We start from the raw sequence: 24,417 nt of genomic DNA, 5'->3' as shown, positions 1-24,417 counted from the left end.
CTGAGATAGTGGAGGATCTCCTCAACATTTTTTTTTTTTGGCAAAGCAGCAGAGGATAGGCAGGAAAGGGAAAGATCGAGACGGGCCTTTGTGCCTGTGCCGTGGGGTGTGGGCTCGCTCCTCAGTCCTAGCGAACCCGCGCAGCCTCTCCAACTTGCCCCTTTTCACCTCTCCTGACCCCCAGCCCGGACAAAAACCCACCCCTCACGGCACGGGGCCAAAGGCCAGTCTCTCTCTCTCTCTTCCCTGCCTAGCCTCTGCTGCATTGCCAAAAAAATGTCCCCAAGTATACACAGGCTTTCTCATTTCTACCCATTTGTTCATTTATTTTACCTCATCTACACTGTCATTGTATGCACCTTATGGACGGCAGCCACACCGCAACGAGGCATGAGAGTTCGCATTCACTGCAGACGTGGGGCGTCGCGTCATGTGACAGGTGATAACAGTCAGCTCCCCTTTTTTTCAAAGTGTGAAAGGCCTCAGGTATACAAGCCGAAGCTGCCGCATATCTGTCTGAGCAGGTCTCCCCTGTCCTCCCAACAACACTCGCCCAGCTGTATACGCGACATCACGAGGCGCCAGTTTCCGCGTTTTTTTTTTTTTTTCCAGACGCGTTCCTGAAAGACTGCTGCCAAGTGGGAAAAAAACCACAGGAAGCGACGGAAAGAGACTGTTGCAAAGCGCCCTTAAATCACCCATCTTGCGACACACACTTTTCTCGAAGCCAATATAATGAGTACCCGTGGATTTGAATCAACGTGAGCCCGTTACGCGGCGATTCGAAACAACACCAAGCAAGCCTGATTCACCGAGCGAAAATTGAATTTGAGTCTGAATCGGCATGTATTAGTCTCAGTGGGCGCTTGAATAATGAATCCCGAGTCCGTGTAAGCCCACGACATCGTCATTGCAATCTGATATCGCAAACCTGCGCGGGAAAAGCGGCACAGTTTAGGAATCAATTAAACTGACATAAATCCGCTCACACACGTCTATGCGCGTGTCGTCAGAAAATCTTTTTTTTTTTTTCTGCGAACGCTCTGGCCAGCGACAGCACTGTGTGGGTGCGTACGTTATGTCTTACTGTCAAAGATTCGCTCTCCAGCCCCACGCAAAGTGCACGCGTGCGCCATATCAGTGTCTCCGAAAGCAATCAAACCAGTTTCTTGCTTGTTTTTGTCTCTCGGACATTTATAGCGCCAGTCAACGGCCACTTTGTCTGCGACGACAGCGTCTGAACCCCATCAACGCGAAACAAACCAATCTCATTTCGCAAAGCCCTGGCCGGCGTCCGGGCGACCCGTGGTACAACCCGAGACGCAGCGGCAAATCGAAGAGACGTTGCTCCCGCGACAAAGCGCGCTTTTCCGCTCGCGACAGCGACGTCTCCGACCATCGATCCATCGTCGCTGCACGACAACCCAAAGACTGCCAAAGAATCCGCTTTCTCCTCACTCGCGTGCAGTCACCGACACCGCCGGAAGAGAGAGAGAGGTCTTCGGACAGAGAGGGGGTGCAACGCCTCCAGCGAGCATCCTTCTTCAGAGCCTGCACTCACACACGCAAACAAAAGGAGAGCCCGCGCGCTTGGCCAAACTCCTTTTTCCCTTGCAGGCCGTTACATCTACCCAAGTGTAATGACCGCCCACCCACGCAAAGCGACTGCGCCCAGGGACGCTGAAAGACGAGAGATATACCCCCCCCCTGTGACTGTACGCGCGCACATACGCGGAAGACGTGTCAGCGTGGGGCTCTCCCTAGTGGCGCAGGTGTGCAAAGCGGCAGTGCAGGTCACCCGCGAGCCAGAGTCACCAGCACCAGTACGCAGGCCCAGAAAGTAAAGAAAGAAAAGGAAAAACAGCTGCGCGTACACGGCGATACCGAAACTAGCGTACACATTGTACGCAATGCAGAGGGCCGTCGACGGAGGAAGTCGCGGTCATGCACTGCGCACCGTCAGCCAGCTGGGACAACGGCCCAGTCGCGCTGCGAGGGGAAGAGAAATAGAGAGAAAGGCAAAGGGCAGGAAAGGCAAAGGCGAAGGGAGGGGAAGGGTAAAGAGGGAGGGAAGACACGGTGGCGGGTCGTTCAACTATGGTGGCCAGAAGTGCAACTGCACCGCCGCGGGGGCCGCACTGCATTATAAACGCAGCACTGAATTGCGTAACATTTACCCACACGCCCGCAAGCCCAGGACACGCCGAATACGCGACGCGATCGCGCGCTGACATACAGACGTGGCGATACGGCTGAATTACGGCGGAACTGTGGGCGTGCGCCAATTACGAACGAACGAAAGGAAATAACAGCGAAGGAAATCGAACGTGAACGTTCTATATTCGTACAGCACTGATCCCGGGAGTGCTACTGTGTATGTGCGGGGACCGTATACACGCAACAACTATGTAGATAGAGGAACGGCAAAGTGACGTGCAAGTGCGCAGTTCGCATAACATGTAGTAGTACTACTAAACAAACTGCGACGTGCATAAACAAGAAGGCTCTCTGTTAGCAAACAAAGAGGGCGCTGGCGTCATCGAGATTTCAGCCCCGCTCTGGGAAGGAGAAATGCGCACTTCTGGTGGATCGTTCACAGAGGCTTCTTGAACACGGCACAGTTTCGCTTTTATCTTTTTTTTCTACATATTCGCGTAACGATAAAGCGAACGTTACGACCACGGGTTAAATAATTTATTTATTTATTTATTTACACGTTACTGAAGGCCTTTTCCTTAGGTCCAGGCAGGGATGGCACCGAGATGTAACATGTAATACAAGAGCAATAAGTCGGGGTTTAACAAAAAAACATGGCGCACACCATTCCACTACCGCGCCGTAAGGGAAGGGTAAAGGAGGGAGTGAAAGAAGAAAGGAAGAGAGAGGTGCCGTAGTGGAGGGCTCCGGAATAATTTCGACCACCTGGGAATCTTTAACGTGCACTGACATTGCTAAGGAGGGAGTGAAAGAAGAAAGGAAGAGAGAGGTGCCGTAGTGGAGGGCTCCGGAATAATTTCGACCACCTGGGGATCTTTAACGTGCACTGACATTGCGAAGAGAGAGGTGCCGTAGTGAAGGGCTCCGGAATAATTTCGACCACCTGGGGATCTTTAACGTGCACTGACATTTCACAGCACCTCTCTCTTCCTTTCTTCTTTCACTCCCTCCTTTACCCTTCCCTTACGGCGCGGTTCAGGTGTCCAACGATATATGAGACAGATACTGCGCCATTTCCCTTCCCCCAAAACCAATTATTATTATTATTATTCCACTCCTTCGTCGCGCAGATTGCGGGGATACACTTCCCGTTGAATACCAAAAAAAAAGGGGGGGGGGGGGACAAAAAGTGTAGGGATAACAGAGTCGAAGGCGCTATCACGAAATCGCGACCGACACGGCCGGGTTCGTTCCCATCAGCGGAGCTGCGCGCGCTGCGGCGTCCTCCCGCATTTCCCGCATGCCCCTGGCGAGCTTCATTTAGAAACATCGACCTGCCCGCGAGCGCTCATCCGCTGCGGGGCTTATGAACTGCGAGCGCACGCCTTTGTCCGGCGCCTTGTGTGCATGCAGAGAGGCCCGGCACACGCGCTTCAGCTCCTTCCAATTACACGAGCCACGGATTTCCCGGTCGGAAGTTTTGAATCTTGATGCGCGGTAGCGTGCGGGGCTATTCTTTTGCCCCCGCAGTTTCTCGAAGCCCACGTGGAGCAACTCTTTAATGTATATGCCAAGACAGAATCGGCGCAGGAGTCTCTTCTCTGTCGTGGCAGCGTGCCATGCAGCGTATCTTTAGCTCATTAACTTCGTGGCTACGGCGATCCCGCTTTCCGAACACTCCGAGGTATACCACCTCCTTGATACGCTGCCTCCCAAAAAGGCCGTGATTATACGTGGTCTACATATAGGCAGCATTATCGGCGATGGTGACGGTTTGATTTTAATAATAATAATAATAATAATAATAATAATAATAATAATAATAATAATAATAATAATAATAATAATAATAATAATAATAATAATAATAATAATATATAATAATAATAATAATAATAATAATAATTGTTTTTTTGGGGGGAAGGAATTGGCGTAGTATCTGTCTCATATATCGTTGGACACCTGAACCGCGCCGTAAGGGAAGGGATAAAGGAGGAAGTGAAGGAAGAAAGGAAGAAGAGGTGCCGTAGTGGAGGGCTCCGGAATAATTTCGACCACCTGGGGATCTTTAGCGTGCACTGACATCGCACAGCACACGGGCGCCTTAGCGTTTTTCCTCCATAAAAACGCAGCCGCCGCGGTCGGGTTCGAACCCGGGAACTCCGGATCAGTAGTCGAGCGCCCTAACCACTCAGCCACCGCGGCGGGCGATCCCGCTTTCCGAACACTCCGAGGTACACCACCTCGTTGATAAGCTGCCTCCAGAAAAGGCCGTGATTGTATACGTGGTCTACATAAAGGCAGCATTCTCGGCGATGGTGACGGTTTGATTTTAATGGCCCAAGTTGAAGCTTGACGGAAGAGCGCCATGGTTAACGCAGGGCGAAATAATAATTTTGCAAAGTATTTCACCCTACAGAAGCCGAGCACTAGGTCAGGGGAAAGCTTGTACCCGTTGTAAACCGGGAGGTACCCGACAGTGGGTATCCGGAAACAGATGCTCAAACCACTAGCTGCAGTGGTCTAGGGTCAAATAACGCCTAGTATTGTTACCTAGAGAGAAATATTAACACGCAACCTTTAATTAGGCGCAGCCGCCGCGGTGGCTGAGTGGTTACGGCGCTCGGCTGCCGGCCCGAAAGACGCGGGTTCGATCCTGGCCGCGGCGGTCAAATTTCGATGGAGGCGAAATTCTAGAGGCCTGTGTACTGTGCGATGTCAGTGCACGTTAAAGAACCCCAGGTGGTCGAAATTTCCAGAGCCCTTCACTACGGCGTCTCTCGTGGCCTGAGTCGCGTTGGGACGTTAAAGCCCCATAAACCATAAACCAAACCATTTAATTAGGCGCAACCTTTTTAACCACCGCTTCGGTGCGATGGTCACGCCCTTGAATCATTCAGTAACGTTTTCACTACAGGGTGAAAAAAAAAAGAGAGATTGTGCCCACTGCAATTTAGCAGGTTTTTCTCAGGCTGCTCTATACCTGTATTTCTTCCATTTCAGACGAACTTCGCATTCTTCAGCTTGCAAACAGGGTGCTTTTCCATGCCAACTATAGCGAATGCGGCAAATAATATTTCGCCAAACCATGTGCTTGGTACGACGTCCTCCACCATTTTCTTGCTGATAGATTTTGCCACCAGTAAAATGATTTTACAGCCACTAGAGTTTTAATTTCATAAAGTCTGGTGCTTTATTACAATTTCCAGCGTTTCTTAGTTTCTACAAACTTTTCCACATGCCTGTAAAAAATTCACCATGGCCGTTTCGTGCTGGAAAATTAAGCGATAGTCTTTCTTCCACCGAAACGCAAAAGGCGCCCGTGTGCTGCGCGGTCAGTGAACGTTAGAGATCCTCAGGTGGCCGAAATTATTAATGCGATAGCATTACACGATTCATCGCCAACGGAACCCGATGCCCAGAAAAAGTGGCGTGCGACCCGGCAAAGAAATATCAAAATTTTTTTCTGATGGTACGGGGAATCGAACCCAGGCCTGTCAGATTGCGAGGAGAGCACGCAACCTTATAAGCCACAAACCCGCGTTGCTTCCTGGCGAACAAAGGTAAACCCAGAATATGCTTTGCCTTACGACTGTATGCTAAAGTGTAAGTAGGTCATTAGAAAGGAAAAATTAAATAAAAATGATTAAGGGTAAAAACAATGCTTTCACATACCAAGCACGTACGTAATTTCAAGTGCTTCCTCCTCCCAATCTCCTCTCTTCTCTTCCCTCTCCTCCTCCTCCTCTTCTTCTTCTTCTTTAACGTGCACTTTAACGTGATCTTTAACGTGCACTGACATCGCACAGCACACGGGCGCCTTAGCGTTTTTCCTCCATAAAAACGCAGCCGCCGCGGTCGGGTTCGAACCCGGGAACTCCGGATCAGTAGCCGAGCGCCCTAACCACTGAGCCACCGCGGCGGGGCAGAATGGGTCGGCGAGGCGCATTTATAAGCTCTCGGCGATCCAGCGGGGTTGACCTGCTGCGTTATGAAGGGATTCGCCACCCCCACCGCCCCACACCCAACTGATAATGTTTATTGCTTGTCTTTCCACTACAGCACCTCTTTCTCACTCTTTCACTCTCTCCTTCCTTCCCTTACGGCGCGGTTGAGGTGCCCACCGAGAAGTGAGACAATTACTGCGATATTTCCTTTCCTCAAAAACCACTAATTCCGTTAATACAGCCCTTTAATAGGGACGACTCGAATTATGGACAATTTTCTGGGGACCAAACTTTTTTAATCTATTTAGGCCACGTTGATATGGAATCTCGTTATCCCGACAATGGGCAAGGGGAAAAGGGAGCCCGTTGAGGGCTCATGCATTTTAGGCGCGTTGATATGGACGGTGGATGGAACAAAATATCGAGTGCCCTAACCCGATGTTTCATTTCCGGCGTTTTGAGCGCAGGACAACAGAACGAACGCTGTGGAAAAGTACAAATAGCTGACTGATGGCCCTTTTCTCTTTCATGCTTTAAAGTGAAATGTTGCCAAGAGCCTTACCATTAGCTGCTATTGCATGAATGAATAGCTGTGAAGAAAACTCTGCAGCTTGTGCTACGTATAGACAGGGTTATTCAGCATCTGTCAGCCGACTGAGCCGTAGGGTCCTGGGATGTGAACAGTCGCAGTAGTAGAAGCTAGGTCATCAGGCCATGAGACGCCATCAAGCGTATCGCATACATAGATTACCAGGCACGTGAAGCTGCACATTATTTTAATGGCGACCAGAATAATATGCTTGCAGCCTCCCAAAAACTGTGTCTAATTTCCGCTTTATTGACCACCGCTTTATACAAAACCAGACCTTAATCGTAGTGTTTTTTTTCTTCTTCTGAAATTAAGGCTTCTTCGCGTTTCGTTATTGGGGACGACTCGCTTTATGGACAGTTTTACTGTTGGAGAAGACTCCGAACAGGAGCCTTCCACAACCTTCACATTGTACATAAGATGTATCCGGAGCAGTATAGCGATACATGTCCGTGGTGCGGGGCAACCCCCAGGCTGTATCATATCACATGGAATGCATACACAATGTAGCTTTCCGAGGTAACAAAGAGCCAAATGCGGAGCAGTGGGAGGACCGGCTAACCAGCAGCCAGCTCAAGGTCCAAAGAGACCTAGTGAGCCACGCATGCCCGATGGCCAGGGACAGTGGTGCCCTGGACTAGGGGCGCCAACCACGCTCAGTCTGGAAGACATCGGTAATCTTCGGGCAAGCAGCAAGACTTCTTTATTAGAGCAATAAAGTTTATTCACTCACTCGAAAAGCAAAATGTTGACGAGGCACACAAAGCGCGACTGTATATGGTATATTAACGTAACAGCTTTAAAGGCCCCGTTAGCCAGGCAATCCGGCGTCGGCGTTGTGAGCGATAAATCCCGAGCATATGACACCGGCAGGTGGTGCCCAGAGAGCAACGTAGGAGGCAGGTGGGCCACATAGGTCAGTCACGTGACCTTGCGGCGTCATCACAACCTGCCCAGCGGATAGTGAGCAAACTTCCAACCGTGGCAGGTGACAGTTAAATTAATGATTGGTCACTCGGGAAGAGCAACCTAGGCCGCACAAGGCCCACCGCTGGCAGCACCTGCCATCGCAGGGAATGTGGCGCATCGCTTAACGTACCACTGCGCCAGAAATGGCATGAGGACCCCCAGGGATCTATGAATGCAGAGAATGAACCTCAGCATATATGGCAATTAATCCATTACGCCATCGCGTCGTACCCTTACGGCGGACATTAAGTGTCCGCGTCCAATTTTTACAACACAAACCTCCAGCTCACCTGCCTCATTCGACGGAGCTGGCTGAACGGTGACGTACGTAATTTTATACATGAATCAGCAAAGTGATAGCGAGAGTACGTGATTCAGCACTCCTCCTATACCCCACGCGCCCTCGACCACACACACACACAGTGGCCAAAAGCAGCAACTCACACGGTGACACAATGAATGAGGTGCGAGTTGGCAGGAAGGAACTGCCACAGCTGGGCAGAGCAGGATACGCAACGCCCCGCTCCCATTAGAGGAGACCCCCGCATGCGTGCGGCGCCTACAGTCCTGCCACCGGTGGTCAGCCTTGACACGATGGCCGTTTTTCCTCCCCCCCCCCCCCCTCTCTCTCTCTTTCGCCGACGGCGACGACAGCGTACGAAGACCCTCGCGACCTCCTACACCTCATTGAGCCATTTCTTCGGGCCAACGCCGCCGCCGAGTGACGGAACGAACCCGTCCGCGGTCGTGACGGGGGGCAGCCGCTGTTGAAACGCTACGCGCGCACTATGGAGTTCCGTTGTTTTCCGGCTCAATCGATTTTGACGCAACGATTTATTCCGCATCAAATAACTTTTTCCCGGTTTTCAATTCCCAGTTGGATTTGCCGCATATCCGTGCCCACTTTAACAGATGCTTCGCATACTTGGAAACAATTCGTATTGTTCTGATGCGAAAACATTCTCTCAACGTCCCAACTGCATGCGCCGTTCGGAATGCGCAGCAGCTTTAAAGCAGCTCATTACGAACAGCCCACGAGAATAAAAGCAGGGGCATGAAAGGCACGCGAACAGCAGCAGGCGCTACACCGAGCGAAAGCATTAATGCAATGATGCTAACCTGTGCTGCCTGTTTAGAAGTGAAGCCTTGTATGGATTGACTATAGGGAGCACAAACGTTAATCACCACACTGATATTCAGTTGCGACAAAAAATAGGACTCCACAAAGCTTGCAATAATAATAGTAATAATTGTTTTTCTTAGGGGTGGGGGGGAAGCAATGACGCAGTATCTGTCTCATATATCGTTGGACACCTGAACCGCGCCGTAAGGGAAGGGATAAAGGAGGGAGTGAAAGAAGAAAGGAAGAAAGAGGTGCCGTAGTGGAGGGCTCCGGAATAATTTCGATCACCTGGGTATCTTTAACGTGCACTGACATCGCACAGCTCACGGGCGCCTTAGCGTTTTGCCTCCATAAAAACACAGCCGCCGCGGTCGGGTTCGAACCCGGGAACTCCGGATCAGTAGCCGAGCGCCCTATCCACTGAGCCACCGCGGCGGGTAAGCTTGCAATGCAGAATGCATTTCGAAGGGGGGCAACTCCCCATAAAATCAGACTAGACCCTAGTCGAGCGCCCTAACCACTGGGCGGTGGCTCAGTGGTTAGGGCGCTCGACTACTGATCCGGAGTTCCCGGGTTCGAACCCGACCGCGGCGGCTGCGTTTTTATGGAGGAAAAACGCTAAGGCGCCCGTGTGCTGTGCGATGTCAGTGCACGTTAAAGATCCCCAGGTGGTCGAAATTATTCCGGAGCCCTCCACTACGGCACCTCCCTCTTCCTTTCTTCTTTCACTTCCTTCCTTATCCCTTCCCCTACGGCGCGGTTCAGGTGTCCAACGATATATGAGACAGATACTGCGCCATTTCCTTTCCCCAAAAAACCAATTATTATTAACCCTATTGTTATGAAACCTGAACTGGAGTTCAGAAAAAAAGGAAAAAAAACTCGGATTTTAACAGGGACTTACCAGGACTTACCGGAATGCGATAGGAAGTGCGTATACACGCGCGTTCACATCACGCAAATAAAGCCGGGCTCGAAGAGACGCGACGGCCGAAACTTTCACATGCGGAGTACAGATCACACTCTAAAGAGGATTGAGTAACAAGGGAGTAAGCGCGCCCCCTTTTATGGAAGGCTTTTATGGAAGTTTACCACCTTTTTACTCCCATATTGGCGGTTAGAGTGCAGAACCGATGCTCAAAACAAGTTTGCACAGGCAGTAAGCTGTCGGAGTTTTTTCGGCACCGCGCTAAGGTCAAGTGACGAGCCCAGGATCGTAGCCAACGAAAAATAAAAATAAAAAAATGGCGCGAGGCGATCGAAAAACTACGCATCGCTAGAAGGCGTGCAAAATAGGCAACAGCAATATATCTCAGACGAATATTTCTGCTCTGCGGTCGCCGCAAGCATATGTGCGCGCATGCTAGCATGAAGCATCTGCCGGTTGCCATATACGCCTTACTGCCGCCGTTCCCAACGACACCGCAGGACGTAAACATGTACGCAACAGCCTTGGCGCGGATATATTTGGACCAACGAATAACCTGCCCAACTCAACTAAGACAAAAAGAAAAGAAACAATACGCAAACATACATGCTGTGCAGCTGCCGCCGGTCTTGCTATACACAGCAGGCACCCGAAAAAAAAAATCGAAAGGAAAGGATCGATAAGCTACACACTACGGCTGACTCTCGTTAATCTAAACTCGGTTAACTTGAACATCCGGTTTATTCGAACCGAAGCTTCAATTAGGACAAATGTTCGTCCACTTTCGGGTTCATATTATCTATAGAGAGATATTAAATATCTGCATATTTAATATGCAGTGTTTTCGTCTGTTATTTCATGACTCGTAAAAATTTCAAAATATCGCTGCAATGACGTCAATGATTGGTGTGCAGGTCGTTTTGCACGGACACACCGAAATAGCAGGGCCCACATTCACTGTGCACGCTTGCGGCGCACGGATACGCCAGCACAAAAACAAAAATATGTAAATCAGGAAACTGGTGGCTGCACACCCCTGACTGCGTGAGCGCCGTGGTTCCTAATCTCAGTTAACCAAAACGTCAGTTTAATGCCAAGAAAAATGCACGCTCCGCCAATATTAAAATAACAACCTGACACGTGTAAATTTAACCTACTTCCGCCTATCGGGATGGCGAAGTATCAGTTTAATTCATTGAAAAATGCAGCCTTTACCGATATTAAATTAACAATAACAGTCTGACACGTGTAAATTCACTAATGTACAGCAGTCCGTCTATATATAGCGATGCCAATATGTATGTACGTTTATATAATAGAAACACTCAGCAAAACATTAATTGCCATTCCGCGAGCTTGCAGTCGGATCGACAAAAAAAAAAAAATGTCCCATGCGCTATGTGTTTGCGTCATCGGGGCCCTAAGATAGAATCCTGCTGTTGTGCGCTCAATCGACTGCACTTGCAGACAATCTGGAGTTGAAGTTAAAGTTAATTTAACCAGCTATAGTTTGCTTCTGTAAGCGCCTATACAGTGAGGACCAAGTAATTCAGCCATAGCAGATTGCAGGCATGGGCAAGGAGTTTGTGGAGGAGGCGGGTCGGTGCAGGGCTGCTCGCAAGGAGTAATTTTTGAGCCACTTGGGCACAATTTTTTTTCTCGAAAAACATTTCAAGCAATGCGTTGAACAGACAGGACACCCCCATGTGGCCCGTAAAATATCCTCCACTGCCAAGAGCGGCGACTGCCTGTGTTTTGGAGGTGCGTTTGGCTCGTTCTGTAAGGGGCAGTTGATTAAATTAGGATGAAGACAAAACTATAGTCTCATGTACAGCAGACTTATCCGTACAACACTAAACCTACGCGCAACACTCATTTGTGATTCTCGATCATTTCGGATGCATTAAGATGACGTCCATTAGAAATATGCACGCAGGAATTTCACCAATAAACCAAGCGTCGAATGTACATTAAGTGGCGATTTAGGTTTCACACGTCTGCTTGCAGTTACGTAAAACAACGCAGGACCTAAGTTTACAGTCAGCTGGGCTGTAGGTCCGAAATGATGATCGAAGCATCCGTTGATCCTAATAACAAAATAGGATAACAGCAACACGCCCACCAGCGACCCTTAGGGCTACGAAAAACGTCATCAAACAAGTGTGCCATTAAAACTTACACCCGCTTGCCCCACAGAACAGCGTTTGCCGATTATAAGGAACGAATGCCGCCCTACGGAGAGCTTCGCCGCAAAGCTCACCGATCAGCGGAGGAAGACATCATCCCCGACGAGTCCGAAACGCACCGGCGGCGGCCCCGGCTCAGCGGTACAACGATGGCACGGCATCACGATTTGTCGCAGCGTAGTCTCGGAACCGGTCAAGCCATGCTACCACGCAGAGCGCAAGATGGCTCGCGACATTGTGGGATGACACTTCGTTGTCCTTTTCCTCACTTTCGGTTTCGCAAGCTCCGTGCGCGATGCCGCCTGCACTCCGTTGTCCCGTCTCTGCGTTCATGATCCCTTCTCCACTGGAGCGACCGCCACATGCGTCGCATTACAAGTGCACAGACGAGGCAGGAGCGAGCGAGCGAGCGCGCGCAGGGAGGTGCGATTCCGTCATGAGACGACAATTGGCGTCGACGTCCGGTCATAAAATTAAGCTCCAACTCGCCCGGATCCCCGCGCTGGACCCACCTATCTCATTAGGCCTACGGCGACGTCGGCCGGCGCGCATAGGAACAGCGTCGACGGAGAAGCGTGCAGAGGCGTCGTCGTACTTACTGCCAGGAGAGGCCGATGCCATGCAGCCGATCGCGGAACGATCTCTGGCGGGTCGGTCCCGACGAGGACATGGTTGCTGCAGCACCGTCACAGCTCCTGAAACACGGCTCTCTCTCTCTTCTTTTTTCCTCCGACGTCTATCCCTCGAGTCGCTCACGACGATGCGCGGAGATCAGCGGCTGGAGCGCCATAGTTCTGCGCGGAGGATCCGTCGTAGCCACCACAATACTACGCTGACTTTTGCAGCATCAACGATCACGCGTGCCCGCTCGGTCGCTCCGATTCGGGGGCGAAGCCGTCAAGGTCGCGTCGCCGCTGCGCCGACGCACGCAGCATGGAAAGCGGCGGGCGAGGAGCTCTGGCGGCGCCGAGCCGAGGCCGGGCCCGACGACGCTCTCCGAGGCAAGGCGCTCGATGCACGCCGAAATACGACCGATGCGCCTCTTTCTTTTTTTTGTGCGATCCGAAGTGAATCTCAGGGACGAGCACAGGTGTGCGCCGCGCCGAGTGATGCACCGGTAGCGAAGTCCTCCGCACTGCGCGAACGAGAGATGGCAGAGCACGGGAGAGATGCGCGATTGCTTCCAGCGCTGCTGCGCTAATCCGTGTGTTTACAGTCCCACAGCGTCCGCAGCGGTGTTTCTCTCAGTCACCACATGAATCGCCATGTTTGTGACAATTATGACGTCAGTAAAAAATAGGTGCGCCATCTGTTCATGCGAAACTCAACTGCGGCAGTCCGGTTTTTGTTTTTCTATTACAGCCTCTGAGACGATATCCTAAATTTGTACATCTCGGAGGCGAGTCTTGATTTTCCATTTTGGCTAGTTCTCTCACAAGCCACAGGGGCGCTCGAGCTCTCATCGGCGCCATCAATCCACGGAAGTACTCTTTCCTAGGCTAGCCATGGCGCCGACGTAAGTCGAACTTTTTCTGATTTCAAAATCTGGTCACATCTCTTTGAAATCACGCTTTTAAACATGTTTTCCGCATCGTATGTAAACTTAAAGGATCGTAGAACGCATATTTTTGCGTATTTATCGGCTCGGATGCCTGTGATGCTTTCAAAAAGTCCAAGCCGCTACAGTGTCGTCAATCATGCGTTTCTCCGATCGGCTCAACGCATGCGTCTTGTTTTTGCAGCACGACTGCCAAACCAGAAAAACAGAAGCTTCCGGAGGTCCCGGAGACTCTTCTCAAGCGCCGCAAGCAGCGTGCTATCTCTAAAGTTAAGCAATTGGAGAATGCCATCAAGCAAAGAAAGGTAAGCCGACGCGTCGTGTCGCCTATTGGCTGCCGGATTGTGTGGTCTGTATCGCTCCCATGTGTTGTTGAGCTAAACTTGTGCCTCTTCGTGTCAACAGGCGAAGCGTGCAAAGCGCCTTGAAATCTTCAAGCGGGCTGAGCAGTACGTGAAGGAGTACAGAAGACAGGAGCGCGACACCATCCGTCTCAAGCGTGTGGCTAGGAACAAGGGCAACTTTTACGTGCCTGCCGAGCCGAAGCTTGCCGTCGTCATCCGTATTAGGGGGTAAGAGAACCACGCTGGAAGCGTTTGTGAACTCAGTTATGATTGTGCATTGCGTTGTCTGTGGTCGTCAGACCTTCACGAGGTGAGGTTAGTTGCTAATGGTTCCGCGGCAAAGTCTAGCGAGGAGAAAATGATTATTTCTTTGCAGTATCCTCTCAGTTCAGTATGCTTACGCTGAAAGTTGTGGAGTCATCGCACTGACACGATTTCCTTTGAACTGGAACGTCAGTTCTCTGACAGTACCACTGCTGGTTAGTTGGAAGGTCTTGCACCACTCCGTACTCCTATTCTTACCAGTTCTTACGCCGGTACTGAAGGGTATAGGGTTTCAGGCTGCCTTTTATTTTTCTTTGCTGGCTTTTATAGCCTGGAGATGAGCCAAATGCTTGGTGGAATTGTGTGCTTTTGCTTCACAGCACATATATCGTTTGTAGGGCTCCGTGTTTAACTTCAACATTAAGTTGTGATGTGTAACCGTTGACAAGTAGAATAAATTGAGGCAGGTATGAGTGCACTATATCTCACACATAAATGTTCTAAGGATGTAGGCTAACCAGACGTGCTGTTGCTGAGTTTGTTTCCCTTTTTTGCTGTTTCCCTGGACTACACCTAGTTGCATGCGTATTTAGCTCATTTGCAACGAAAAAGGCTTCAGAAGAGAACATGCAAGACATATCACTAACAACTGACAGATTATTTGTTGATTGCCAATCCATAGACGTCCAGGAAGTCTGTACAGTTGCAAAACGTGCACGTCTGTGTTATCAAGGAAAAAACTTACCGTGTGGCAGTGTGCATTTCTTTGTGTTTCTCTCAGTGCAGTTTCTCTTTTGGTGCCTTTTCATAGAATGCATAGAACCAGCTAGCCTAAAAACTACATGTTAAACCTCGTTTGGTCATACAGTGCCTGTGTGGGGGCTGTAATGGGTGCATAATTTTTTGCGTGTCTTTCTGCTTCAGTGTGAATGGCGTGAGCCCCAAGCCCAGGAAGGTGCTGCAGCTCCTACGCCTGCGCCAGATCAACAACGCCACCTTTGTCAAGCTTAACAAGGCTACCATCAACATGCTTAGGATTGCTGAGCCTTACATCACCTGGGGGTGAGTGTGTGCATGTGAGGGTTGCTTTTGTGTGGATCTATTTATGGCGTGTAACCTCTTGAGCTGAACTTGCTGCGACCATGCTGGTTTTCATCCTTGTTGACCTGTGCTTTTATCTCGGCTGTGCAAACTGTTCTCTACTGCACTGTTACTGCCAGATTTATGAGGTCTGCGGAATTGTGAGTGGCATGGATCCCTTGAGTAGTCCCCTTGATTCAGTAAAGAGAATTAGTGTTTTCATAGTGTAGCACATCAGCTAACAGGCATGTGCTCCTGTCCCGCACCCGAGCTTCAGATCAGAGTTGAAAAGCTTGAAAGCGTTTTGTACCTCTTTGCTCAATTTTTGCAGTAACGTTTAGCACACGGATGCAAAGTTGGCTAATTTGTAGCAGGCATTACTGTTCAATTGATGGTTTATGAATTGATGTTGCAAATCAGTACACAATTGTTGCTGTGTTTTCTGGGTTATCAGTGCACTTGTCCCTTTGCCAACCAGTGGTTTTTCAAAACTGGCATGGCCAGAAAAAAGTGCGCACACAAATTTTCGGTGCATGAGAACTCTCTTCGATCCTCAATTGTGGACTTGGGGAAAGTTACGCTTTATCGAACAAGCCATTTTCTCTCTCTCTCTCCTTGAACTGCCATGGTAGCAGTTATTTATTTTTTGATGTTTGTGGTTTCACCGGAAAGACTGCTTGGGAATGACTGGTAATTGGCAGGTTAGTTTCACGGAATTGGTCTTTACATGGCGTAGTAAAACTGATCTAGGAGGCACTCTAACGTCGACTGCTTTGGCCTCCTGAAAGGGGCCACGAAACTTTTGAAGGTAGCAATTAAATGTGGGCATTATGTAGAGTAAACAGCAATGAACGTTAATGCTGCTACGATTTTCAAAAGTTAGTTGATAGTTTTTAAAAATTCCCATTCCTGCGCCTCATGACGACGTCCAGTGCTGGGCTCTTGCATGAATCCTGCCACGGGACACCACATGTGAGGGGCTGCCATCACTAAAATCGCTAATGTCTGTGGTGCTTCATAAGTAGGGGTGGGACTTTTCAGTTTGAACTGAAAAAGGTCAATATCTTGTCATGCATGCCGTATCTTCTAGATGGCTATTCAGTGACCGTTACAGTCTGTGACTGGAGAAAATAGATAAACTTTGTCACTTTTGAGCCTGATTGTGCATCATATATTTCACCGGGGGGAGGGGGAAAATACACTATTTGCTGAAGCAAAATTTAAAACTGCATTATGAAATAAACAGCAAAAAATGCTGAATTTTCAATATAATGTCCAGTGCCAATTCATAAGCTAGATGGTTTTGTGGGAGAAGAATGGGTGATTCAGTTTTGTTGAGCCCTTCGCTTTTCTTACCCTGATTGCAAACCTTTTGAAATTGTGCACTGAAAGTTTAGCTCACTGGCAACCCAAGGTCCTAGGTTTGATCCCTGCCGCAGTGGCCACATTTCAGTGGAGGCTAAATGAAAAAACGCCCGTGTACTGTGTCTTATCGGGGGCATGTTAAGGGGACAGAACACCGACCAAAACGTGTCATCATGTTATGGTAGAAATGAAAAGGTCGTGCCTCAAATTGCAAGAATTGGGCACTGCAGAATATGAAAAAACGAGGATTTATAATTTTAATTTAGCGTTGAAAATCGCCACCGCGTGATGAAACCCACCATTGTCACTGTAGCCTCCCACATGACCACATCTCGGTAAAATATCGCTTATTCCTTTTAAGTGCACTTTCCTTTTTGTTTGTTCGAGAGTGGTCATCATGTTTTATTATACAGTGGGACCCTGATTATGTCTCAACTGTTCATGTGATGACCCACATTTTACGACAAATTGGAAGGGATAATGCATTAAATGTTTTGATTTTGCGACAGAAAAATGTGCACACACCGCTTAGTACAACGGCCGGCGGGAACCATTCAAAATGAGAGACGCTGACAGAGCGCTTTATTGGCAGACGTGACATCAGCCAAGCTGGTTCCAGATCGGAATGAAGGCGGGGACGCGTGTGAAATGATGCGATTGAGTGTACAACGGCCTATAATGACAGTTCTGTCGACAACTCCGTGTGTGCGACCCGCGGCCATCTGTGTCAGGCGCTCGCCTGGCCCGTTTTTCTGTGCTCTTCGCTGACGGAGGCATTTTAGGGAAGTCAGCTGTACGTTCTGCCATCATGAAGTTATTGTACAGGCGGTAACGAGATCAGACATTAGATACCTTTGGCATAGCATACTGTGCGCTGCACTGTGTTTGTGCTGATTGGTCTTGACACTGCAGGCAGGTGCGCTCATGATGGTAACGTGGCACCATATGGCACTCTCAGGGCAATCTGCACATGCGCAGTGGCAGGACGTGGTAAGCGGTAGCTGTACGCGCTATGCTAGAAGTATCTATTCTTATGATCATCGGCGGCTAGTGTGAAAGCGCTTTCTGCTGCGGCTTCAGCGGAGAGCACATTAGGCCTTTAGTGACTCTGAGCAACCCTGGAGCGAACAGCGCGCTGTCTCCCGGCAGGCCGCACATCGCTGCAGTAAGTGCACTGCCGGCAAAGGTGAACACTTTTCTTTTTTCCTTCATGATGTGAATTCCTAGTACGGACACTGCTGCTGCGGAGGGATAGCGGTTCTAGACGAAGTCTGAACGGAAAGATATATCGCTGCCACGGTTGTACTGCGAGCCGAGAAAAGTCTTTGAAGAGTCGGAGCAGCCATATTTCTGCAGTGTCGTCTAAATCCTAGTTTCCGAGGTGAATGTGACGGCTTCTTCAGGGCTGAAAAGCCTGACTGCACACGGGCGAATCTTGCGGGCGAGAACTGGAACTCTTATAACGCGTAGGGAAGATAATTAAATTTGTGAAAGGCAGAGTAGCAGATGTGATAATTATGCGACTGTGTCAGTTCTGCAAGATTTTTTATTATACAATCCCGAATCGTACAACGGTCTCACGTGGTTCCTTGGAAGTCATATAATTGAGGCTCTACTGTAGTTCACACTCCAGTGGTCCCTTCACATTGGCGACCATGCGCTTTTAGCTTTTGTAATAGATGGCGCCACAGTGTCTTGGGAGGAGCAGCAACCACGGTCTACTGAAGCTATATTCGACATGGGGTAAATCACTGTGCCATAAAAGCTTTGGGTGTGGAAACTAAAATGGTTGCTGCTCTATACTAAAAATAGGTTATTGCTGTCTGGGGGGTGAGATTTGTATTAGTTTTTGGTACAGCACTTTTGCCAGTGTGTAACTGCCATCACGCTCATTGATCATGGTTTCCAGCATCGGAATACATAACTGGAAAATGCACTGATTTAAAACTTCCCTGTAAAAATTTCCTACAGCGTTTCCAATAAAACCATAGTGGAATACGGCTGCACCCTAGACGGCAAGCTTTCTGTTGTGGCGGAAAAAATTGGGTCCTTAAAATTTGGTGTTCTATCCCTTTAAGAACCGCTAGTGGCCTGAATCGGAGCCCTCCGCTATGGCGTCCGTCGTAGCCCCTGTGTCGCTTTGGAATGCTAAACCCCATATGCTACTATTAACACACTGGTGTTTTGTGCCCACCGTTGTGAGCATCGAAGCAGAAAGCACAGGACAAATTGCTTTTCTGTTTTCATGTTATCATTTGTGGTTCGACGATCTTGATGAAGCTGTTATCCAGAGCAGTGCACTGGAACTCTTATTCCACTGCCGCGGTGGCTCAATGGTTAGGGCGCTCGGCTACTGATCCGGAGTTCCCGGGTTCGAACCCGACCGCGGCGGCTGCGTTTCAATGTAGGCGAAACGCAAAAGGTGCCCGTGTGCTGTGCAATGTCAGTGCATGAGATACCCAGGTGGTCGAAATTATTCCTGAGCCCTCTGCTACGGCACCTCTTTCTTCCTTTCTTCTTTCACTCCCTCCTTTATCCCTTCCCTTAGGGCGCGGTTCAAGTGCCCAATGATATATGAGACAGATACTGCGCCATTTCCTTTCCCCAAAAACCAATTATTATTATCACTGTTTATTTGAGTCTGTTTTGTTGCTTGTGTGGGTTTTGTGTGTGTGAAGTGGCATGTCTTTCATGTTCATTCAATGTGCGGCTTGCAGCTACCCGAACCTGAAGACCGTACGTGAGATGGTGTACAAGCGAGGCTTTGGACGCCTGGACGACCGCAGGGTGCCCCTTTCGGACAACTCCGTCATTGAGAAGCGCCTTGGTAAGGGGTGGCTCCTGCTTTGATGAGCCATTGCTTGTCTCTTGGTCTTCTCTTGTTTGCTCAGCTTTAGATACTTGTGCTAGCTAGCTCATGGACTAAAAGTGAATTCGTAAACAGCATATGACTGTGTGCAAGTGCTGTGTAGGCCAAAGGGTACGCAACAGAAATTATGTAAAGTTTTTGCATATGGGCTTTGCAAAAATGAAAAACAATTTTACTGAGTGCACTGAGGTCATCAACACCCGAAAATAGTGACTACTGTGGAAAGATGCATGGGAGGGAAACCTGCCATTGATGTGCGTTTCTGCAGGTTGCCAGGTTATATTGTGCTCAATAAAGAGGTGCATAAAGGCTTTGTAGAGTGGCAGGAGCAGGTAGTATGGAATTTTAACTTCCAGCTTTGATTTTCAGGCAGAGTGACTGCGAAATGGACGACTGTTTGTTATGAATTGTCTGCACCTACTTGAGTGGATCCCAATAGAAAATTAATGTTAAGGAGGACATACCGGGTGTTACAAGGAAGACTATGTAATTTTCAAAAATAGGATTTTTTAGGCAAAAGTATGGCTTTTGTGCCATGGTATTGGCAGGGTTGGCGGACGCCAGAAAACCGATGAATCATCTTAACTAGTAAGATGGTTAACTAATTTCCAATAGTTAACTTTTTAACTATTAGAGTTAGGTGTCTAGTTGCAGCTAGATTTGTAGCTGGCCGTTAAACCACCATATGTTTTTGTAATTTCGAAAACTCTTATTACGCTCGGGGCTGTGGCTCGACAAAATTTGGCTGCATCGTGCGAAAATACATGCGCTTTCGAAAGCATGCAGGCAAAGCAACCCCTCCAGTGCACGTAACTAGTTGAAAAAGCCAAAATTTGTCGAGCCACAGCGGCGAGGGTAATCGCGTTTTTGAAATACCAAGAACTGATATAGTGGTTACTAATGGCCAGCTACAATTCTCTAATTGCAACTAGGTGGCTAAATCTAATAGTTAAAAAGTTATATATTGGAAATTAGGTAACCGTTTTACTAGTTAAGATGACTCACTGCTTTTCTGCCGTCAATCAACCCTGGCAATACCATGCCTCAAAAGCCCATATTTTTGCCTCAAATATCATATTTTTGAAAATAGTTTACCTAATCTTCCATGTAACACCTGGTATAACAGGTGCCTGTTTGGAGTAATCGCCTTTCCGGGCAGAAGATGGCGCCACCAACACGTTGCTGGCTGTGAGTTAATTGAAGCATTTTGTGGTACTGTTGTGTGCCATGCTGCCTCCGGTATTTAGTATGTGTAAGTATGGATTTAGCATGACAGGCTTGTGTTGCATGCTTATCTCGTGCAGGCAAGCTGGGCATCATCTGTATCGAGGACCTGATCCACGAGCTGTACACAGTGGGGCCCAACTTCAAGAAAGCCAACAACTTCCTGTGGCACTTCAAGCTGAACACACCACGAGGTGGCTGGCGCAAGAAGACCAACCACTACAGCGAAGGAGGGGACTTCGGAAACCGGGAGGACCTCATCAATCGGCTGCTCCGCAGGATGATCTAAGACCGCTCCAGAGTAATAAAGAAAGAAAAGGGGACCTTCTACAGAAGTCTGTTCTGATTACATACTTGTTTGGCGATTTTTCCGAAGATACTGACCCCTAATGTTGCTGAGGCGGGCTGCGATGTCTCGGGCTTTTCAGTTATGGTAGGGAATGCTAATGTTTGTGCTGTTCATCTGCTGAACCCAAGGCCACTGGATTGAATCCCTGCCGCATTTCGATAGAGGTACAATGTAATTATGCCTGTGCACACTAAAGAATTTAGGCGGTTGAAATCAATCAGGAGCTGCTCCAGTATAGGGCCGTAGACGAATACTTTACTCAGAAAGACTTCTCGGTGGGAGCAGTGTGGGTCGCTTAAGACTAGTATAGTCCAGCGTACGGACACCCGAGGACAATGCACCTAATTTTTGCTTGCATTTTCTTTTGAATGATGTGTTAGACATTTGTATGCATGGTTCACCACATTTTATTTGCCCACGACCCCTCAATAATTTATAAATTCCTCTTTGATGCAGTTTAGATTTCGACAACCGAACAATGGCTGACATGCAAGAAGTGCTTGGTCACGCGAGGCCAAAAAAAACTGCAGTTCACTGCTAATACATCGTTTGTTGTCATAGCAGCTCCTAAAATGAGTTGGCCTGCGCATTGTAGGGAATTAAAACTGCATATTATTATTAGTGGTAATAGTACAGTTGTTTAGTGCGTTATGACCAACACTCCCAATGGTCACAGCCATTGGTTGATTGATGACACTGAAACTGTATCAAGAAGAAATTCAATTATAAATAATTTAGCGATCATAAGTGAATGCCACAGTTAAAACTTGTGTTTGAATGCCTTGCCCATCATCACAAAGAAGAAAGCACGCCCCCAAAAGTTGAGTGCCTTTAAGACATGCCATAGCGCATGTGCAACATTGGGACGAAACCCCTTACCCAGCCTTTCTGTGGTGCCTATCGAGCCCCTGCCCCTTGGGTTTGCCACGCAAGCACGTTTGTATGGCTTGGTTAAAGGAAGGTTTTCTACATATATCGTGGTCTTTCACACAAGTGTGATTGTGAAAGTGGAAACTGTGTCAGTGACTGCTTCAGTATTAGCCGACAAGGGTAGGGAAATGAGACACTCATTACAATATACAAGTGTAGGAATCCAACAGCATCATTGACTCTTGGCTTCTGATTTCACATAGAATGAGCAGCTCATATATAGAAAACAAAAATCAAATGAAAGCAGTAGTTGCTATAGTCGGATAAAACTTAAGTCTGCAGTGAAGCTCCGCCCACATTCAGGACTGGCGCACAGAATTCCTCCACGACAAAAATGTAGGCCGTTGTTAAAACTTCTCTTGTCACCTAATCAAGAAGCTAACCATGAGAAAAAAGTTTAAGCTCTGGAATTTCGATACCTGGCTTGTTTAATAAAGTCAAATATTAAAAAGCTGATTTCGTTCACTTTTGTGACTGGCTAGTGGAGTAATAGTACGCCGCGGACCGTGGCCCAGTGTTAACTGCTGTTTTTTTAAGTTGTATCCTACTATAGTGTAGTGGCTTGTGCATGGAGGGCTCCAATGAATTCAGAGGTAGAGTGAGGGAAGCTGCTTAGCAGGGGTGTGAGGTAGTACTTTTTTGAAATTGAATTCAATTAGGCTAGCTTTGCTACGAAACCAAATACTCGTGTAACAGGAATATTTAATCATCCTAGACAGCAAAGTGGTGGTTGGTGCTGGAAGTCGAGGATTTATGCTGTAGCTGTCAATGTGCAACAGATTTCCACCAGTGGACACACAGCATGAAGTTGGTATATTAACGTTTATGACCATCATGTACCCATGGGAAAATTTTCTGTTGCTGTACTGATGACAGTGAACGAACTAGCACCAAGTATCGGTTGATAAGAGGGGCAGGAGTTAGATACTGGGCATGAAGGCAGGGTCTGCTGTACCTGGCCGAGCCTTGTCACATTACCCAATCTTGAAGGCCATTTGTGTGGGCTTTATGAATGGTGCTACCCAAATGCACCATGTTGTGGCATTCGGCCCTCGTTCTTGCACAGACTGGTCATGGCATGCTGTATGGCGCCTAAGTGGACCGTTTTTGAAGCAAAAAGCTTATGCTAGGTAAAGCAGTCCGATTAGGCAGCACAACGACCTTGAACGACCTTCAGCCCAACCAAGGATAGCCAGGTATGGTTGAGGTGTGCACCAAGATGTCAATATCTCGGAGCTACTGCGCCCTTTTCCTTTCCTCAAAAACGTTTCCTCAAAACACATGCTTTTGCAGTCCTCTACATAAGCATTGTGCCCTCAGAAAACCAACACTAGTTTTAATGCGGCTATACGCTCCAAAGGCACCAGCTGGATCGCATCTTGCAGATGCCACTGATCCACAGCATTTCAAAGTAAGGCAGACGTCGTAGGGCTTTGATGCCTTCTTCTAGAAAAGCTTCACTACGCTAGGTAAAGCAGTCTTAGGGCAGGCAGCACGACCTCCAGCCAAACCAAGGATAGCCGTGTATGACCATATGTGGCACAGTTATGGTGTCGAACCCATGACCTTTAGTTGACCTTTGACCTTAAGAATATCCGATGGGGTGATGTGAAGCCACGTGATGACATCCAATGAGGGTGTTGTAAGACCATGTGATACCACGTCATAGCTATGTGATCGTGTGGGCATATATGAATGGCTGTCACGGGTGTGTAGCAGAGCTGCCATAGACGAGCCTCAGACACTTACCAAGCATGCTTGCTTTTCGCTGAATTTCAGGGTTACCCAAGTTAAGCCACTGCCAATTTTTTTAAATTGTCAAAAAGATGTGCTATGCATTATTCATACTTCATGCCAATTATTAGAAAATTTGAGAACAGATTTGATTCACTACGAATAATTTTGAAAATGCACTATTTGATTCATTCAGCAAATCGAATAATATGCTATTTGATTTGCTGTTAGAAAATTTCGAATATTCACGTACCCATACTATTGGTGTGCTGGTTTGTCCGGAGATGGCTGGAGGTATCCAAAGAGAGGGCTGAGTAGGGCTGGCTGGTTCATGTTGAACGGTATGACGAAACAGCACTGACGGACGGGATGGAAGAGGAGACGTACGTGTCTGTCTCCTCTTCCATTTCCTCCGTTAGCGCTGTTTCGTCATACCGTTCAATTGGAAGTATACAGGGTGTTTTGGCCGAGGCAGAAATAGTCTTGCCGAAAATGCTCTTTGTGGCATGGTAGAGTGCGAATAATTTCGAACATGTACTATTTGATTCATTCAGCAAATCGAATGAAATGCTATTCGATTTGCTGTTGGAAAATTTTGAATATTCACATACCCTTACTATTCAGTGTCTGCTTGTGCTTTTGGAAAAAATTTTGACAGGCAAGTAGTTTTGGCTAAAATACTATTTGTAGTATGGTAGGGTATCTAGACTACTGTAAGTATAGTGGCAAGTATACTGGGAGAAAAACCCTTTTATGAAAGGCAGAGATTTTAGCTGATGTGTAAAAATTGCCGACATGCTA

At 48.2% G+C, this 24,417-nt stretch overlaps 2 protein-coding genes across 4 annotated transcripts in view; one reads left to right on the top strand and one right to left on the bottom strand.

Annotated features, from left to right (window-relative positions):
- mtd (TLD domain-containing protein mustard) overlaps window positions 1-12,703 on the bottom strand; it is a 199,633-nt gene extending 186,930 nt beyond the window's left edge. For 2 of the 3 annotated variants that reach the window (XM_077661812.1, XM_077661815.1), the window contains exon 1: window positions 12,499-12,703. In XM_077661812.1, the coding sequence (XP_077517938.1) occupies window positions 12,499-12,569 (71 nt within the window). In that variant the 5' untranslated portion in view covers window positions 12,570-12,703. Of the gene's footprint in view, window positions 1-11,973; window positions 12,082-12,498 lie in introns of those variants that run through there. The other variant, XM_077661817.1, reaches the window with a different exon arrangement.
- Window positions 12,704-13,277: 574 nt separating this feature from the next.
- RpL7 (ribosomal protein L7) lies at window positions 13,278-20,938 on the top strand. Its single transcript, XM_077661818.1, has 6 exons — window positions 13,278-13,415; window positions 13,642-13,762; window positions 13,863-14,029; window positions 14,990-15,127; window positions 19,228-19,337; window positions 20,684-20,938. Exons 1-6 carry the CDS (start codon window positions 13,405-13,407, stop codon window positions 20,890-20,892), a joined length of 756 nt encoding a protein of 251 aa, XP_077517944.1. The 5' UTR covers window positions 13,278-13,404; the 3' UTR covers window positions 20,893-20,938.
- The last annotated feature ends 3,479 nt before the right edge of the window (window positions 20,939-24,417 follow it).

Source organism: Amblyomma americanum, chromosome 4 (assembly GCF_052857255.1).
Source record: "Amblyomma americanum isolate KBUSLIRL-KWMA chromosome 4, ASM5285725v1, whole genome shotgun sequence".
NCBI lineage: Eukaryota > Metazoa > Arthropoda > Arachnida > Ixodida > Ixodidae > Amblyomma > Amblyomma americanum.
This window is presented reverse-complemented; position numbering and strand designations above follow the sequence as displayed.

Coding starts and splice junctions, on each gene's coding strand:
- RpL7 (XM_077661818.1), top strand. Junction 15,128..19,227: donor GAGCCTTACATCACCTGGGG/GTGAGTGTGTGC, acceptor TGCGGCTTGCAG/CTACCCGAACCTGAAGACCG. Junction 19,338..20,683: donor CGTCATTGAGAAGCGCCTTG/GTAAGGGGTGGC, acceptor TATCTCGTGCAG/GCAAGCTGGGCATCATCTGT.